The sequence below is a fragment of the Paramisgurnus dabryanus genome, chromosome 24 (assembly GCF_030506205.2).
Source record: "Paramisgurnus dabryanus chromosome 24, PD_genome_1.1, whole genome shotgun sequence".
Lineage (NCBI taxonomy): Eukaryota > Metazoa > Chordata > Actinopteri > Cypriniformes > Cobitidae > Paramisgurnus > Paramisgurnus dabryanus.
The window spans coordinates 16,345,699-16,365,216 of NC_133360.1; the positions used below are offsets into that span (position 1 = coordinate 16,345,699).

Here is a 19,518-nt window from a genome sequence, read left to right on the forward strand (position 1 = left end):
TGACCATCTGCGCTGCTAATGCAATGCTCTACCACTGAGCTATACAGAGAGTAACTGTTCCCTTTACGTAGGGGTAGGCCTTCCACCACAGACAAACAAGAATGTCATAGAAATTACTTTGACATGCAAACTTCAAACTAAAAGGCCTCCTCCACTCAAACCAGAGGCCTTCTTGCTGGGAGACAACATTGCTATCCCCTGTTAGGAAAACATGTGCAGATATCAATCTGCCAAAATGGGCTTTTATAATACCAGGCATGTTTTTATATCACCAAAATAAAAGCACAGACTTTTAGGTAAATTAAAAGAAGAATACCAGGAACACTCCACCATCCTCATATAGACTAATGATACTCAGTATTAGTGATTTACTCTTGTCCCAACATGGCCACTCTTATAACAATGTGATTGATATGTGGTCGTTGGCCCTGAAGACGCCTCGGATCATCAGTCGAACCTGTCACAGACCTTTTTCAGATATGGCTGTCTGGCAACACGTACAACGTCATACTTTGATTTACAGCGATGACACATCTTCACGTCTCCACACCTGATTATAAGTGACCCTTCTGATGGACCTTCAGCATTAAGCTGTTCGGTCAGGTACCAGCGAATAGATCGTGTCCAGTTCCTTTGTGCCATGGACGTAGTACCATCAGGAAGTTTCTTTCCACGACTCCTTGCTTTAATTTTTCTGATAAGTGTCCTCGAAGTTCAGACACGAAGTCTTGCAAGTCCAGGTGAGTAAATGTCTTTTTGCAGAAATAGGCATACAGAAAGTGATACAAGAAGATTGTTGTAACTTGATAAAGTTCTTATTGAGTATTGAAAGCGCAATTTTAGCAAGTAATATTAAATTGGATCTCTTTGATTTAATGTAAATATGCACATATAAATGATATTTTAGTGTTGCTCCTGTTTGGGGTTAATTTGAGTCCATTATATAAATAGTGTAATATATAATAAATATAAACAACATACATGTGTATCTCCAAATATGTTACCATGTGAAAATATATTGCATTTTGTTACATAGGCTCTCTGAGATGTAATATAATGTATAAAGGGTGTTTGAAGCATAACATGATACATCTCATTATACATGTTTTTGAGCTAACCGAAAAGGTCTTTTGACATTGGCTGTGTTATACATTTCCAATCTGTTTTTAACAGTGAACCAGGTTTACCAATTAAAGGATGATTCAGATGTCCAGAGCAAGATCCTAGCGTATTTATTACGCAAAAACATTCCTCCTGCCAAAGGAGAGGATGTAATGGGTAATGTCACTTAATAACAAGCATCTAGAATCATGTACAACTATACAACCTTACTCACATGTTTTTGATACATCACAGGACTGGAGTTGGCCAGCAAAATCGCAGAGCTACATGAGGTATGTTTATTTTTGGTCACGTGCAGAGGATTAAGTTTAATATCATTAAATAAAACAAGACCATTGTTAGTTTGGTGCCAACCTTCACTTTAATAAATCTGTTTCAGATTGCAGCCTTACAAGAACAGTTTAATCTAGAAAGGCAGCTGATGTCTAATGCAATAGAAACAGAGAGATCGATACCTAAAAAAAGAAATGACGGTGAGTTAATATGTGGTAATACCTGATAATACTGGCCGTGAACCAGTTGTGCTTAACAGGGGTGTAGCAAATATTTTTATTTATGCAGAATGTTTCGTCACCTATGTTACTTAATATTCTAGAGTCAAGCGAATAAGGTTTATAATACCCCATACGTCAGATCCCTATGCCTCTACAAGAGTGACACAATGTATGACATCATTTATATTTCATAACAAATACACCTCAAATCACTTTTGTTAGTGGGTTGCATTTTTAGTTCAGATTTACAGTGTTTGCCAGTAACATGACAAAAAACTTTGTAATTAAATTTGTTTCTAATTTATTTGTAGCTTGTTTCTGGAAATACTGTGTTTGAGAATGAAGATAAAGGACTGTGATCATCTGCTTCCCCAAGATGTTCCCTAAGAGCAGAACATTTTTGATATGAAATTATATGTGTCATGATAATTATGATGTAGTCATAATGTATTTATGTATCTATTACATATATCTGTACTGCTATGAAAGTAATGTATTTTATGTAAATGTTATATTAATAAAACATTAACAGAAAAATTGTTGACTTTGCTCTTTAATGTCATTGTGCAATATATTACCCAACATAATCATGTAATGATGCATGATTTTACTACATTTAGTATCAAATAAATGTATGAAGCCAAAGGTTATTATTTCCACCTGAAATATACAAAAATGGCTTTACTAAGACCTCCTGTCTCCCTCTAGTGGTTAGACACTGTTTTACATTACATTATTTCAAACATGCAACATTGTGCTTAAAGGAAAAGTTCATTGTCATTATTTATTCACCCTCAAGTTGTTACAAACCTGTATACATTTCTTTGTCCAGCTGACCATAAAGGAAGATATTTGTAGTCATGAAGGAAGCAGAAGCACTGACTTTAATAGTACAAAAGAAAAATACTATGTAAGTGTAAGTCAATTTGCTCAAAAACAGTTTGTATACAGGTATACAGGTTTGTAACAACTTGAGGGAAAGTAAATAATGACAGAACTTTTATTTTTGGATAAACTATTTCTTTAAGGACATGCAGATGCATTAGAAGCCAGACTATAATAAGTGAAAAGATGGATTAACCTAAAATATTACTTTAATTGTTCACACTTAAAATTAAGTTATTTCAACTTAAAATTTAACTTTAGGTGAAAAGTTGAATTCTATTTTAAGTGTTACCAATTTAAGTAATATTTTAAGTTGATCCGACTTTTTACTTTTTTCAATGCATATAGAAACTGCCACAGTCTAAATTTGGGTGATTTTAATAGTAATAGATTATAAATATCCAACAGACACAAATACAAATGACTATATTTCGATGTAAATTAGTTTTTGGGTCACATTTATTTCTACAGCACTTTTCACAGATAGTAGCAAAGCAGCTTTACAGTGAATACAAAGTAGAACAGGCAAATTTATAAAAAAATATATTTTATATAAAATATATATTTTTTAAATAAATCTTAGATAAAAATATATATTTTTCATTTTGTTATTTTTTATTTTATTTTATTTTATTTTATTTTATTTATTATATCGCCCACACAGACCACAAACAATTCCAAAAATAAAAAACTTCTGTGTTAATTTAACCCAACAGCCGGGTTCATCACTTTTTTAACCAAGATAATTAAGAGCCTAGATAAAAAGTTCATCAAGGCGGATACAGGCATCCATGTGGCCAACACTGCAGACTGAGATAAGTATTGAGGAAGAGCACAACACTACACTATGGTTATTAAAAGTACAACTCATCCATTTCAGCAAGACAGTCTTCAGGCTATAAAAGGTAAGTTCAACATATTTCATTGGTATTTATGGTCACAAAAATGCATTTTCCTTTTTATCAAACAGAGTATTGTTTTGTGTTTTTCTTTATTTCAAACATAAGAGAATTAGGGGTTATTTATATCATGCACATCAAAATAATTCTATATTTATGATTATTTTCCGCTTACAAATGAAAACTGATCCTTAACAGTGAGTAATTTGGTCAAAACTGTATATTTACATGTAACTATATTCCCTCCCCAGTTTGACAGCATGTGGTTCACAATTCTTCTGCTTCAGCTTTTGCCTCCGTTCACCCTCAGCTTACGCTGTCCCAGCAGTTGCGTATGTGACATTAAGGGTTCGGCAAAATGCACAGGGGACATCACCGACATACCATCACTCGATCGCGCCATCACCTTCCGACTCCTCCTTAATGACACCCGCATACAAGTTCTCCAAGAACGAAGCTTTCAGCCCTTTGACCTTCTCCTGCGTTTGAGGATTACCCAAGGCTCTCTCCACACCATCCACCCAGAAGCCTTTTGTGGAGCTCCGCAGCTTCGCTCCATCAAACTGTCATCAAACGCTCTGTCTGTCTTCCCACCTAAAGTGTTTGCCGAGCTGAGCAACCTGCAGCAACTGCATTTAGATGATAATCAGATAGTATTCATAAATTCAGGAATGTTTGAGGGACTGCTTAACCTAACCGAGCTGGATGTCAGCAAAAACCACATTTCTCAGTTGGACGCCAACATTTTTCAGAGCTTGACCAAGCTGAGCTTTCTAAACCTGGCAGGGAACCGACTGAGGAACCTCCCACAAACCGTCTTCCACAACCTTAGGCAACTTAAGACCCTGGTGCTTTACTCCAACCAGCTAGAGACTCTTGAAAGAGGTTTATTCGATGACCTAAGCAACCTGTTGGATCTCCTGCTACATAAGAACCAGATTCGAGAAATACCTCCACAACTTTTCTGGCACATGCCTTCCCTGCAAACCCTTTCGATGTCAAGCAACCAACTCCAACTTCTTCCACCCAGGAGTTTTTACAATTTGCCCAACCTGACCAAACTCACCCTGTACAAAAACCCCTTGATATCACTACCCATTGAGCTGGTGGGTCAGATGCCAAGGCTCCAAGAACTTTACCTTTATGAAACAAATCTAGTCACCGTCCCGGGGAACCTCTTTGCTAACATGACTGGCTTAAAATTGCTCCACTTACACTTTAACGAAAATCTTACCACACTGCCCAATGACCTGTTTTGTTGCCTGCCCAAGCTGAACAAGCTCTCCATGAGACACAACAAGCTTATGGAGCTGCACCCTGATATCTTCTCAGCTTTAGGTAACCTTCAAATATTAATGCTTCATGAAAACAAGCTCCAGTCTCTTCCGGCACAAATCTTCCAACATAACCCACGTTTACGTTCGCTTGACCTAAACAACAATGATTTGAGATATCTACCTGGAGATGTCTTTGTACACGCTAGTGCACTAAGTTCACTCTCCCTTAGTGGCAACCAATGGATCTGCAACTGCAGCATTATAGGTATTGCCGAATGGATTCATGAAAACGCAAAGATTGTGAATGACTTGGAAAAAGGAGTAGCATGCCAGGAACCGTACCAATTGCGAGATCATCCGCTGCAGACCCTGACCTATGAAGATCTTCAATGTGGTCAGAGTGTATTCCCAACATCTTATATGATCTCAACTACTACTGCTACTTTACAAACCGAAGTAAACCTGACTTCACCATATCAACCAACAACTGATATAAGCACAACAACTACAAGTACTTCTCCTGTGACCACATCTAACCAGCCATTTACAAGTACTTTTACAGTAACCTCTCTGTTATCGCCTACAAATGAGGAGGTGAACATTGGGTATGTGTACAAAAACGATCCAGGCTTTTATGATACGATTGTCCTGGATAATGGACCTGATATTGTGCATAACAATTATTACAATGGTTGGGTGTACCTGTGGACTGTCCCGTCAACTGGACTATACAATGGTTTCATGATGGCTTTCTATATTGGTCTCTTGACCGTTGGTGTGATTCTGATTGTGGCCGGCTTGTATGCTTTCTATCGGCTCAATAAGGTGATGTGGATTTTGGGGGAAGCTGGTATCGAAGGCCAACAGAGGATAATGGCTCAAAGATATAAATAGAGAGAGCTCAAATGTCTTAATTTACTCTTTAGCAAACTGTTCTTGTATTTACATCTTTTTAGGGATATTGTAACCTAAATTATTATATAGGCCTACATTCTGTATAATATAAACTGTAAAAAATTCATTGTTGCACTAAATTATTATTTAAAGTTCACAGTAAACTTGAATTAACAAGTCATTTCAACTTTCTTGACTAGTGAGGAGTTGGTATAAATTGAAAAACAATAAAGTTGAATAGTATGTTATTACAACTTAATTATTTTAATTTATAACAACGTCTAATTAGTCAAAAAAAGTTTAAATGACTTATTAATTCAAGTTGTTTAAACTTTTTTATAGTGTAGGAATTTTGGGGTAAAACTACTAGTAAAAAACACATTTAATGGTAAAAATAAAGCACGTTTGTATTCTTAATTCATGCATATATTTTTTTAAACATATATTTTATGTCATATTTTTGTCTTTCTTTTTTGCTAAAATGCAGATGCATGTGAGGCCGTGTGACAGTAGTTCCCATTTATACATGACATTCACTTATTATGAATCATTTGTTTCCTTATACAAACCTGAACTGAACCTGCTATAATCTCCACATTCCATTGAGTTATATTCATATGACTGATGTGTACACACCTTTGTTGGCTGTTAGTTTAAGTGTCACAACAAATAAAACGTTTCTCCACCTCCTGTACCGATAGCATTGTCATATGTGCCACCTGCTGGATGAACACCATAGAGCAGAGGTTATTTGCAAAGTATGCATTAGGCTGAAATTAAATACTATTGTGCTTTTTAATGTCTTTAAAATAAATGCCTGTCTAGGAGATCCAGTCTCATAATCAAATTTTGGGATTAACAGCATCAAAGTTTGATTTCAGTTATTGATTTCGATTTTTGACATGACCTACTCATTCAATATTAAAGATATCTAAGTTAGGTTTTCACATTATGATAAAGGATGAGTTTATGTAAAAAACAGCAAACCACTTGTAGGTTTATTTACTACCCTGACCACCTTGGCATATCAATGTTAGCTAAACAAGGACAAGATTTTCTGTTTGGCTGAACAATGTAAGACTCAGGGGTGCATTTGCTGAAATAAAAAAAAACATAGTTTCAATATATAAATAATAAAAACATAAATAATTATTTATGCAATTCAGTCTATAGCTAAAACCCATTCTTATCAATACTGAGTTTATACAGCAAGCACTTCAGATTCACTTCCACATGACTAATAATAATATGACTCATAAGCCCAACCGATGTCTGATATGCCGCAACATACATGTCTCTGATAGGGTGTATCTAGTCTGGGGGCGTGGCTCATCTGCCCATGAAACATCTCAGGAACTCTATTTCACCATTAACAGGATGTGACATGGTACAGTTTGACTCAGTTTTAACATCAGATCTGATCCTCAGATATTAACTACAGGAAATGGAAACATGTACGTTCACATTTAGTGACAACATAGTGCATTCATACTTCATACTATTCATACATTCGTAACATCTGAATAGGTACAAAAGAGGAACAACTGGAGAATAACGTGATGTCTAACTCGAGGAGGCCTAAATGTTAATGGAAAATCCATATAGTAATCTTTAAACTGTGATGTCGTAGCATCTGCAGATGGAAATGATCAGGAATGTCAAGTATTTGTTACAGTATACATTAATACACATATGCACTACAAAATTCAGAAATTTGTACTTTACTAGAGTATTGAAATAGTTTATTTAAAACAATACAACAAAGCAAACAAAATTATTCTGCGCTCTCAGAAAAAAGGTACATCGTTACAAAAGTCGTCATCGGGGAGGTACCTTTTGTACCTTAAAGGTGCATATTGGTACCTCAAGGGTACACACTGGTACATTTAAGGACCTTTTTAAAAGATACTGTCCCAGTGATAACTTTTGTACCTTTTTTTCTGAGTGTTCTGTATATTATTGCATTTGTTCAAAAGTAACTTTCATCTGCACCAAACTATAACTCAGTATTAATCACAGGGAGCAAATGGTGAACTTTGCAGTCTTAGTGGTATCTGGAGATGTGTATGAACACGTTCAGGTGTCACAACATTCACTCCATCCACCTAGCAACCACATGTACAGAAACTTGAGGGAAAGAAGGTTTCAAAACATGAACTCTTAACAGATAGTGCTCGATAGTCATTCTACCTGCGGTCCAGCGATGCCTAAACTACTGTTCTCCAAGATCAGAACCAACGAGTTTAAGGATATCATTCAGAACATAAAGCAACCAGAAACGTAAATACATTTTTATTTTGTCTTTTAGCATTTATATGAGTTGGAAGGCTTGATGGTGGTTATTATTGTTGTCACAGACATGACGTTTTAAGCAAAAAAGCAGGAGAACAATATCAGATGTTTTTTAAATCAGGAAAAGATTTACGCTGATAATAAGTAAGCTCGTAAGCAATCTTTATTGTCATGTACATGCATGTGTTAAACGTAGAAACAATTGAACACTCTAACAAAGAAAGGTTCCTAAAAGGTTCTTCATCAGCTTTAATATCAAAAGATTTCTTGTACACTGTTAAAAAAATAGTCAATATGTATCCATATTTACTTTCATTGGGGTGGTACCCTTTTATATGGTACATATAAGGACCGTTTTAATGGGTACTTCTGCCCTAGTGACCGCTGGGGTACATATTTTTAGGGTTTAGTAACAACCTTTGACTAGGAGGGGTTATTTGGGGAACCAAATATAATTCTTCCATGGCATCACTGCAAATAAATCATTCATTTATAAAAGTGCAACAGTATTGAACACTGAAATCACAACAGAAATGTGAATACAAGGTGAACATATTGTTTAAAAGGAATGAATACTTTATGCCTTTCAATGGCGTAATAATTTTGCACCAACAAAATACTAATAAATCTTTTTTTTGTAATACATAACAGTAATTTCAATGCTTTAACAGACTAACTAACTTTCACTGTGTTGCGGTATTGCCACTGCAACACTAAAATGTCTGCTTATACGAACAACAACTTTTTAACTGGACACTATTTTATTTTAAAGCAAGATATGTATATGCCAGGTAAAATAAAGCCTTTAAAGTCACAATAAAAACAAAAGTAGCGAATGTCTTATTTTCCCCGTTGTGAGGGTTAAAAAGGTAGGGTGGGACTTGAATTTGTCTATTTAGAATTAATTGAATCATTGGAAGTTGGGTCATGTTGCTATTTACTAATTGCTGCAATTTTTTCTCGGGCCCCGCCCACCTGCCATTCCTAGTGACCGGAAGTAACAAGAAATCGTTTCGAGGAGGGGAGCGAATTTGCTCTTTTAATGAAAGATTATGAGGGCACATTCATTTCTAAAAATAATGCTCACAGATAAAGTAATTTGTAAAAAAAATACCACAATATTGAAACAATATATTTTTAATTAAAGATTTTTTCCCCCAATTTTTTTTTTAATATATATTAAATGTAAACATCAAGGCAGGGTGCATGATTTTTGAAAAACACTTTGGAAAAGGGATTTGGGCCAAGTACCAAAACACACTTGTAGCCATCAGCAGTAAGATGCGTATCTACTAACCGTCATCGTTGCCTGCATTGCGTATGTGTGGGGCGGGTCTATAAAAATAAGGTCCAGATTCTATTGGGGTAGGGGCGTGTTTGTTTAGGTGATTTCAAATGTCAACATGGGCTTTTAGAGATCATGCACCCCGCCTTTAATGATTTAATTAATTTTGTGTAAACACAGCTCTTACCTTGTAAACAGTATCACAGAATTTGTCTGTGGTTTTGAAACCTACACCCTTTAAAGCCTCTGTATACCTTGAAACCGGTAAACGGCCCATGCCTACTAACAACCCTTATAAAATGTATGAAAATAAAAACTTTAAGGCACAACCTTCTTACATTATTGTTTTTTTCTGTAAGACTACAGGAGCATTCGACACCTGGGCTAAAGTTAGCAGATCTGCTGATAAATAAAGGTTAGTAACTTTTAATCAAGTGCATAACCAACTAATGTAATGTTCCTACTTTCTATTTACTTTCACATTCTCTCTCAACAGAATACCTGGCAGCTTTTCGCTCATTCCTTGAGACTGAGTTTAGTGCGGAGAATGTGGACTTTTGGTTGGCCTGCAGGGAGTATAAGAAGATCTCACCTGCCAAACGCTCCTACAGAGCAGCAAAGATCTATGAAGAGTTTCTTCATCCTATGGCGCAAAAAGAGGTCGGCATGTGAATCATTTCAGAGCAATAAATGTGTTCACACACGCATTAAAGTACACTGTCAGAAATAATGGTGTAAAAGCTGTCAGTGAGACGCTAAAAAGGTCATTATGTTTACCTTTGAGGCACCAGTGTGTATCTTTGAAGTACCAATATGTATCTTTGAAGTACAAAGATGTACCTTTGAAAGGGTACCACCCTACTTTTGTACCTTTATTTGTAAGCATGTAGGAACATGGCAAACATATTAGCATGGATGGAAAATCATTACATCATAGCATTTGCCTATTTATTTTATTTATTAATAGGATAGGTGGGTTGACATACAGCAGTTATATTTGTAGGTTCAAATCTCTCTGTAAATTATAATTGTAATGTGATACCAAATTAAAAATTGAACTTGAATATAAATTCAAGATTGTATCAAAATTATGATATATATTTTAATTGTTACAGTACCATAAAAGTCAAGATCTCCATTTTAAAGAGTAATACAGGCGTGCAATGTGTTAAAAAACATCTAATTTCCATGCTAGAGTCATTGAATGTTAAATAAATTTATCAAACATATGAAAAGTTGTATATCACCACTAAAATGTAACCAATGTACAATTCGCACAGGTCAACATTGACCATCACATTCGTGACAAGATCAAGAAATCCTTGGCGAATCCTGACCTCACTTGTTTTGATGAAGCAGAGGCCCACATATACAGACTGATGGAGAAAGACTCCTGCCCAAGGTTCCTCAAGTCTGAGGCCTACCAGGACGTAAGGAACACAAGACAGGAACCCAAAGTAGACCTGCTGTAGACAACAAAAGCAGAGAAAGTCCCTCATCGAAAGAGGACACGCGCACGTGGTTTAGGGGAAGTCACTTAAAAAAACAGAAAGTATGTGGCGAACCGTTTGAACTTCATTGGTTCTAAGTGACAAGATGAAAAAGATGATAAAACAAGAAGATAAAAATGTCACCATCACTTGCAGTTATAGTAAATGACATAGAATGAAGAGAAATTGGGTTGCTGTTTGGGAAGGGCAGGGTCAAGTGACTTTTCTGTTTTTATGGGTGATTTTTGGAGTACATTTCTGAACAATGCCAGTAAATAATGTATGTATGATAATTAAAGGTGTTTACATTGTGTGATGTATATTAAACAGTATTACATTTACATGTTTTAATTGTTTCATTCATTTAGCAAACTTAACCATTGTCTATAAAGCTATGTTTATAGTTACAGTAAATACAAACAATATAGAATATAGAGGGGTTTATATACATATTTTGTGCCTCGTTGTGGCATAACAATCAGGCATTGCTTATGTACTGAATGTTTAAGGATTAATACGCACCTTTAAGAAATAAGAAATAAAGGCAATTTGGTGATTGTCCTGAAAGTCATTGTCAAAAATGTGATGCCGATGGCTAAAATAAAACAGACAAGTAAGATCAAGAGGTCTTTCTATATGGAATCTCTTTGGTTAACTTAAAACAAGATGCAGTCTGGATCCTATACAAAGGTGTTGTAATGCTGACTATGAGGGCATCTTTTATAATTTATATCTTTTAAAGTTGATATATGTGACCCTGGACCACAAAACCAGTCATAAGTCGCACGGGTATGTTTGTAGCAATAGCCAACAATACATCGTATGGGTCAAAATTATATTTTTTCTCTTATGCCAAAAATCATTAGGATATCATGTAAAGATCATGTTTCATTAAGATATTATGTACATTTCCTACCGTACAGGACCACAGGGAAGTATTAGTTTGCTGTTGGTGATCTGTTGCTATGACAACTGATGTCATGTGACCCGATGAAGATTAAATTAAAGTATTAAGAATATATTCATATTATAATTTATAGAAAGTGTTAAATAAATATATTATAGGTAATTATTCCATAAGAAATGAATAGGGATCATTTTGACCCACTTTATGCATGCCTAGATCTATGTCTTGGGGTAGTGATGATTTCCACGAAGGTCAGAAACAAGTTGTTTGAGAAATTCATGAAATATTAAATAAATAAATGATTTCATAACTAAACTACAAAAAAAATCACAGCCTGTCAGAGTCAATTTGACCCGCTTTATGCATTCTAAGGTTAATATTGACTGAGCAAGGTCATGTCAAAGACCATAATTTCTTATAGGACTTTAGCCTGGATTTCACAGACAGTGTCACATAGGAATATGTGGAATGGAACACAGTGAAGTTTTAAAAGAATAATAAAAATCCACAGTAATAAACCCACTCCATGCAAAGATGGTGATGTCATCACTTATTTATAGAATAGTCTATATTTTACTGTATGATGGGTTCTCCCACTCATTTCTGATGGTGATGATTCAAAAAGTGTGCCACACATGGACATAAATAGCAAAAAAGGCTATATTTAGATCACCTTAGGACGTTGACTAACTACTGTATGTGAGAAGAAACTCCTAGTCAAGATTTTCCACAGTCTATGAATAATTGTGTTTTGGTCACATGTCCAAATTGATGCTTAAAGGAACATGTTTAAAGCAAGAGACGCAGACATTAAATACAACAATAATACCACAGTGACAATTACTTCTTTCCCTAATTTTAAGGATTTAAAGGCAAATCGAAACTGCTGAGATTAACCCGTTTAATGGACTTAAAACTTTACCATTGCATTGAATGTCATAAAATCTGATGGAGAATAAATCACCAGCACATGTCCTTCTTGGGAAATGTGATTTAACAATCGATGGTTTACAAGCACAGACCATGCACTAAGAATATCTGACGTCTAATAATGGAAAAATATTACATTCAATAAAAATATTATGTACAAAATATAAGAGGACTACATACAGAACATCTATGAGCTAGTCCGTGACACGCAGCTAAAGTCATTTATGTGATTTACATAAAGTCATCCTACATAATGTAAGGAACATTCTGTGAAAATATAACCTTGATATCTTCAATATTGACTGAGTATAAGGTCATGTCATATATTGAAATCAATGTGAAATCAATGAGTAAAATCAAACTTTGATGCTCTCATTGTGAGACTTTAGCCTGGACTTCACAGACAGGGTCATATATTCAAAATGATTTTGCAAAACTGCTTAAAGAAAACAAATAAGACAGGGATTTCCTGATTGTAGGAATGCAAAGACTTAAAATTTACATTAGCTTCCCATTGAATCTCATTCATGAGCCTAGAAGAAACTATTGCAATATCAAAGATCTCATTTTTAAAATGCACATGTATACAGAATCGTTGCTTCTGTAAATGTCCTATCCTTGCCTGTGCCCAATGAGTACACTACTGTATACAGTATGTGCATACCTTATCTACACACTTATCTCTGTGCAGTTTTTCCCAAACATGCTATCATTCAGAGGCACAACGGATGTCAAATCATGTGGTAACACATTGACATAAGGAAATGAATTTCCACAGAGGGCCTCACTTTACAAACCCTCTCGCAACTGTGGTATATACAGCGGATGCCCAATTATTGCCTACAATTAAAAAAAAAAGGTGCAAAAGCTGTCACTGGGGTGGTACCCTTTCAGAAATTACACCTTTGTAGTGCATATTAGTACATCAAAGACGTATATTGCAACATATTTGTACATAAATGTTACACAATAGGACGCTTTTAAAGGGTACTGTCCCAGTGACGGCTTTTGTACAAATGTTTCCGAGTACCAGTCCATACAGTGTAAAAAAAGGGTTGTTTCAACCCATGGTTAGGTAAAAAATGAACAAACCCAAGCATTAATCTACAATAAACTTTGTAAATGTCAATTTTGACCCAGCATTGTTTACAGTGTACAGTAAGTTACCCTGTTTTGACCTGCGGATGACGTGCTGACCGAACTCTCCCGTGATCTCAGGTGAAATACACGATTGCCATGGCAACTGAAAGGAAATGAGTGAGGTTCAGAGCTGCTGAAATGACCAGAGGAAGAAAGTTGCCCAAGTGTTCACGATGGACAAACTGACAGCGTTACAGTGAGATAAAGCAAGCCGATCATGTGACTTAAGCGCTAGTCTGCACATGTACTTCAGCATGAATGCTCGACTGCCTATATCCATTTTTGGACAAACTCGAGGAGTCACCGCAACCCAGAAAAGTCGCTTATCATGGTTTCATACACATTGTCTGACCACAGAATAGACTAAAATGACGCTGCTTTGTAAGCTGAAGGCAACTTTGTATTATTATTACTTACCTATGATAAATTGCATTGCTGTTTTTCTAACTTTTGGAGAAAACATTTGCTAAATACCTAAATGCAAATGTAAGATAAGACTGTAAAAGGTTTTTGAGTTAATTTGAGATTAATGTCCTGAGATTATAAAAGTACTTGACTACATAGATGGTTTTCATAAATTTGAGAAGGTGCAATCATATTTAGTAGCTCAAGAGCACAAAGGTCATGGGTTCAATACCAGGGTGCACATATACAGAAAAAATGTATTGTTTGAATGCACTGTAAGTCACTTTCGGTAAAAGCGTCTGCCAAATACGTAAATGTAAATGTCTTTGTGAGACATCTGTAATCACAAAACTCTATTTGGTTCTAATGTTCAATTTTAGTACAGGGTTACACGCAAAACTGGTGACAGCCTGTCCATTATTATCTAAACCAAATGTATTCATGTAGCTTTATTTAAAAACAACAACACTGTTGAAAACAAAGAATGATGCACAGGTTGTAACCATCTCATTTGACTCTTATTTTCATTACTGGGCCCGAATTCATAATTCGGACCCTGTTTGCATCCGTGTATTTTTCCAAGACACCAAATCATGCAAAGTTGTAATTTGCTTATCTGTTATATATGTGGCCACCCATGTATTTACATGTCTAATAATACGTTAAAAATACCCTCGTCAACATCACTCCCCATCTGACAGCAAATATTTCTTGAGGGTGCTTTGTGTATGTCAAGTGGGTGGAGAGTTGTGTGGCTTCCTCTTTGCTGTGGTTCGACGAGTCCCTGTTGGTGACACAAGCCCCTAGCAACCGTCGCAGGACATAAAAGGCAGAGCCGGATACGCAGAAGGGAAGCCGGTATACACCAAGTGCAGTATGATCACAACTAGAGAGAAGCTGAGGACTTTTGGACAACAATCCTTCGATCTACCATGCCTGGCCTAATCGTGCAGTATCCTACGAAAAGTTTCAACATGGAAAATGATGATCATGGAAGAAACAAGAACTTGTAAGTGCTACGTTTTAATGGGAGTTGTGTTATATTACAGCATGCTTTAGCATACGTTTGCATGTGTGAAGCATGAAATGTCGACAACAAAGCTGATGTTTTCTTCGTAGAGGAAAGAACCTCATGTGCCGACTAAAGTGTATGTTCTCCGACTCGCCTGCTCAGGAGAGGTAATGTACATAAAAAAACGTAATTTGTGCAAGAATGTTTTTTTAATCCAAAAGTTACTGCTCCTAAATCACTCCTTAATGTTATAAAGTAGTAATAAAACATCTCGCTTTTCTAGCAGGCTAAGTCTGGAAGATATCCAACAATGGGCCCAGTCTCTGGAGCGCCTTCTCGGGTCGAAATGTAAGAGCATCTATTTTTTTACAATTTATTGCGGTTTGCTTTCACTAGTTTGAATGAAAACATTCGGAAATCAAAGGAATTACTACATGTGTTTTGACATTGATGCCTCCTTGCCTCCATAGATGGCTTGGCCACATTTCACACCTTTCTCAAATCAGAATACAGCGATGAAAACATGGAATTCTGGTTGACGTGCGAAGACTTCAAGAAGATCACGTCCTCGCATAAGATGACATCGAGGGCAAAAAAAATCTTTGAGCAATTTGTTAAAGCCGAATCTCCAAAAGAGGTAATGCTAATCCACCAAATCTAACAATCGGAGTCTAATACTCAATATCTGTGTCTTAATTCTTTCCATTTGCATTGCAGATTAACATTGACCACCAAACACGAGAAGAAATTAAGAAAAATGTAAGAAGGCCGACGGTGCAATGTTTCGACGAGGCTCAGAAGATTGTTTACGGACTGATGGAACGGGACTCTTATCCTAGGTTTCTACGATCTGAGATGTACAAGACTCTTCTCGATTCCCTTGCTGTGGACACTGAGCAAGCATAACTGGATTTGTTATACAGTACCAAAGCTAAAACTGGAATATTGTGAACTTCTTGTTTGTTTTTTTTTTTTAATGCTATTACAGCATCTATGGCTATATGGTGAGAACTGAGTAATCTATAAACAATTGGGGAAGGACAATTTGCCATTTCCAATTTACCTAAACTATGGTAGGAAAACGGTGTCCCCGGAATAAACCCATGCTGACTCAGGAAGAACATGTAAATTCCACACAGAAACACCTCATCTGACCTGGCTAAGTCTTCTGGACTTCCTTGCAAAAGCCGAACCCTGCAAAACCTCAAAACATGGATCCCAACTCGGGTGGACCTAACATAACCCTCAAAGAACCTTTGGGACTTAAAGATCAATGCAGTTAGAATGTATCTGATCTACAACAAAGCAATACTTCTGGGACTAGGAGCCTCATTGCACTAAACCTACAGTTAGCCCAAAGCGTTTTTATTATTAAAGTTTTTTTGACAACTTCTCTACTGTGGAGGTTTCCTGTGTAGATAAGCGTTCAGCTCCTTAAAGCTTTTCCGGTGGTTTTATAAAACTACAATGTTGGCACAACACTATCTGCTCCTGGAGCTTTCAGGAGATCTTTAAGAACTGTTTTGCCATGCATTATAAAGACTTTCATACCAAGAAAAAACTATCCCAGCTGGTTGGTTGAGGTTTATATGAGATTCTTGCAAGGGGAATTGTTATAAACTGTATTGTAACATTGCCAAAGATGTATAATTTAAACGTTATGACCAATTGAACTCCTAGAGTTCAAATAAGAAAATAAAAACTGTAGCATGTGTGCCGCACACACAAACTGTAAGCATTGCATTACTTGTAATGTCATGAGGTTTAAAGGGGTCATATAAAGAAAATGATTTTGTTTATTTGATGTATTGCAATGTGTTTATGGGTTAAGGTTCAAAAAACACATTATTTTCCACACACTGTACATTATTGTTGTTCCTGTATAACTGCGATTTTTACAAAGCTAACGTTTTGAAAAGCTCAGTGTGCTATGATTGGCAAGGCATCGAGTGCATTGTGATTGGTGGAATACCTCAAGCGTGTGACGGAAATGTTACCATATTTGGAATATCAACTCCTAAAGCACAGGGTCTTCACAACATGGCGGCGCGGGTGGTGGCAATAAAACTACAACGAGAATAAAAGTTATGTCTTCTTTCTTTGCGTATGCAAAGTGGGTGGTGTTATGCAAATCTTCCCACATAGTGGGGTAGATCTGTGGGGGCGTGTTTGAATAAAACTTTTAGAGAGAATCCCTCAGGGTTTAATCTTTGTGACTTTACGGATCCTATACAGCAGTGTTTCCCAATCCTGGTCCTTGAGTACCCCCTTCCAGAAAGTTTTAGATGTCTCCTTATTTAAAAAACCTGATTCAACTAATCAGTCTCCTTCTAGAATGGGTAACATGTCTCCATAACAAGCTGTTGAGTAAAATCAGGTGTGTTAGATAAGGAGACATCTATAACTTTCTGGAAGGGGGTACTCAAGGACCAGGATTTGGAAACAGTGCTATACAGTATATGCACAAAAGCATTAATACTCCAAAGAGAAACGAAAATATAAAAATCACATCATATGACCCCTTTAAAGCAAATGTACTACTGTACTATGATTGTTATTTATTAGATGGTTGGATGTTGACATTTGTTCTGTCCACTTTAATTATTAAGAAGAATAAAATTAAAATTGGATATTGTTCAACTTTATTCTTGGATTATGTAGTTACTGCAGAAGAACACAAATTTGTCAGAAAATACATTTTGCTTTATATTAAATACAGTTTGCTTATTTTAAGGAATTTCGCTTTAGTTTAAGTTTGTAAAATTTAGGGGGCGTTTTCCCAGACAAGGATTAGCTTAAACCAGGACTAGGCCTTAGTTCCATTAGGAAATCTAACTAGTTTTAACAAACATGCCTTACTAAAAACATAACTTGTGTGCATTTTGAGGCAAAACAAAGGGCACTGGTGTATTTTAAGATGTCAGTGCAAGTTCTTTGCCGTTTGGACAGCTCTTACATTTATTTTAGTCTAGGATTAGTCTAATCCCTGTTCGGGTAACCGCTCCTAGATGTTTAAAATGAATCAACTTTAATTCTGAAAACTGTCAAACATTGTCCCTAGCTTTTACCTTTGCACCTATAGTTCATATTAGTACCTCAGGGGTACATATTGGTTCATGAGAGTGGATATTAGTACCACAAAGGTACATACTGGTACCAGATGTATACCTGTACCTAATGGTACACAATAGGACCTCTTTAATATTGTGACTGTAAAGTAAATGCATTTATGTAAAGGACGTTATACTGAACAACACCACTAAAACTTCAAGTTTCAACAACATCATTGAGATCATGTGTTTGAATTCTGAGGAAACACACACACATGCTGAAAAAACCAATGCAAATGCGCTGATAATCACTTTGGATAAATTTCTATCAAAATACACAAATGCACAACTTCATGGCAACACTATAGGAATGAGTCTGACAGGTCGCATGACTATTCTGTGACAAAACAATTACCTTTGAAACAGGAACATGTGAGTTTCATTTCCCACAGAAGAAGGAATTAAGACAGAAAGACATCAGACGCTGCAGAGAAGTGTGTATTGCAGTGCCGGCTGTAAAGTCAGGACATCTTGCAATTTGCACATTTTTGCTATTGCATGTAAAATATTGCTAATCGAAATTGATGCAAGCTTTCCTCCATGTGGCACAACACTTATAAGACACCAATTCACATTAGTTGCATGCAGGCCTACTGTGCTGTCTCAACGAAAAACAGTCTTCTTGGTCAAGCGTTCACATACTACTGGATACATGACTGATAAGCCGAAAAATGAAATTACCCCATGATTTACTTACCCTCAAGCCATCCGAGATACATATGTCCATCATATTTCAGATGTTATTTATTTAATGTTCTGGTTTTTCCAAGCTTTATAACCATAGAAAGCAGAATCCACGACTTTCAAGCCCAAAAAAGTGCATTCTTCCTTCACAGAAGGTATAATAGTTTATAAAGTTTTAAATATGGATTTTTTTTACAAAATTGCACCCCCATAAGGCCTTTATTAACCCCCTGGAGCTGTGTGGATTACTTTTATTACAAAATAAAGAGATTCATATCTTGAAAATACAATTTATGCCTCCCTCCTAAACAGCTTATCTAAACCGACAAGAAACTTAAATATACTCATGCATAATGAGGTTATTTCAAGTTCACCAAAACATGCATCATTTCACCAAATACAGTGACAAAATATGTGATGTTCTTGTTTTCGCACCAAGGTACTTTTGGAGTCCCAGACGAGTACAAAACAAGTGTCATTACCGGGAAATACCTTGTGCGCAAGACCTCTGGAGAAGCGTCTGTTTAAATGGAAACTTGGCGAGATTGTGCAGAAGAGCCCTTAAGTAGCTCACTGTTATTTACAGTCTGAACACCATAACAGATGATAAGTCTTTTAAAAACACAAAGCCTTTATACTCCCAAACGTCTGTGAGGCTGGGTGATGTCTAAGAGGTCATAAATGAGACTTTA

General features: G+C 36.1%; 4 protein-coding genes across 5 annotated transcripts; all 4 read left to right on the plus strand.

Moving 5' to 3' along the window:
• Nucleotides 1–115: 115 nt before the first annotated feature.
• On the plus strand, nt 116–2,099 carry uts2d (urotensin 2 domain containing). Its single transcript, XM_065244315.2, has 5 exons — nt 116–740; nt 1,174–1,278; nt 1,357–1,394; nt 1,502–1,595; nt 1,928–2,099. Exons 1-5 carry the CDS (start codon nt 641–643, stop codon nt 1,951–1,953), a joined length of 363 nt encoding a protein of 120 aa, XP_065100387.1. The 5' UTR covers nt 116–640; the 3' UTR covers nt 1,954–2,099.
• Nucleotides 2,100–3,361: 1,262 nt separating this feature from the next.
• On the plus strand, nt 3,362–6,304 carry LOC135729470 (uncharacterized). The gene is made up of 2 exons (XM_065247162.2): nt 3,362–3,406; nt 3,652–6,304. Exon 2 carries the CDS (start codon nt 3,661–3,663, stop codon nt 5,569–5,571), a length of 1,911 nt encoding a protein of 636 aa, XP_065103234.1. The 5' UTR covers nt 3,362–3,406; nt 3,652–3,660; the 3' UTR covers nt 5,572–6,304.
• A 1,375-nt stretch (nt 6,305–7,679) lies between these two features.
• LOC135721243 (regulator of G-protein signaling 8) lies at nt 7,680–10,979 on the plus strand. Its single transcript, XM_065243436.2, has 4 exons — nt 7,680–7,851; nt 9,508–9,563; nt 9,645–9,808; nt 10,429–10,979. The coding sequence occupies exons 1-4, from the start codon at nt 7,775–7,777 to the stop codon at nt 10,618–10,620; spliced, it is 489 nt and encodes a 162-aa protein (XP_065099508.1). The 5' UTR covers nt 7,680–7,774; the 3' UTR covers nt 10,621–10,979.
• Nucleotides 10,980–14,844: 3,865 nt separating this feature from the next.
• On the plus strand, nt 14,845–17,677 carry rgs13b (regulator of G protein signaling 13b). Of its 2 annotated transcripts, none has more exons than XM_065247181.2 (5): nt 14,845–15,029; nt 15,140–15,199; nt 15,319–15,380; nt 15,503–15,669; nt 15,750–17,677. In XM_065247181.2, exons 1-5 carry the CDS (start codon nt 14,953–14,955, stop codon nt 15,936–15,938), a joined length of 555 nt encoding a protein of 184 aa, XP_065103253.1. In that variant the 5' UTR covers nt 14,845–14,952; the 3' UTR covers nt 15,939–17,677. The 2 variants fall into 2 exon arrangements, with proteins under 2 accessions (XP_065103253.1, XP_065103246.1); XM_065247174.2 differs by having other exon boundaries at nt 14,850–15,029; nt 15,316–15,380.
• Nucleotides 17,678–19,518: the final 1,841 nt, after the last annotated feature.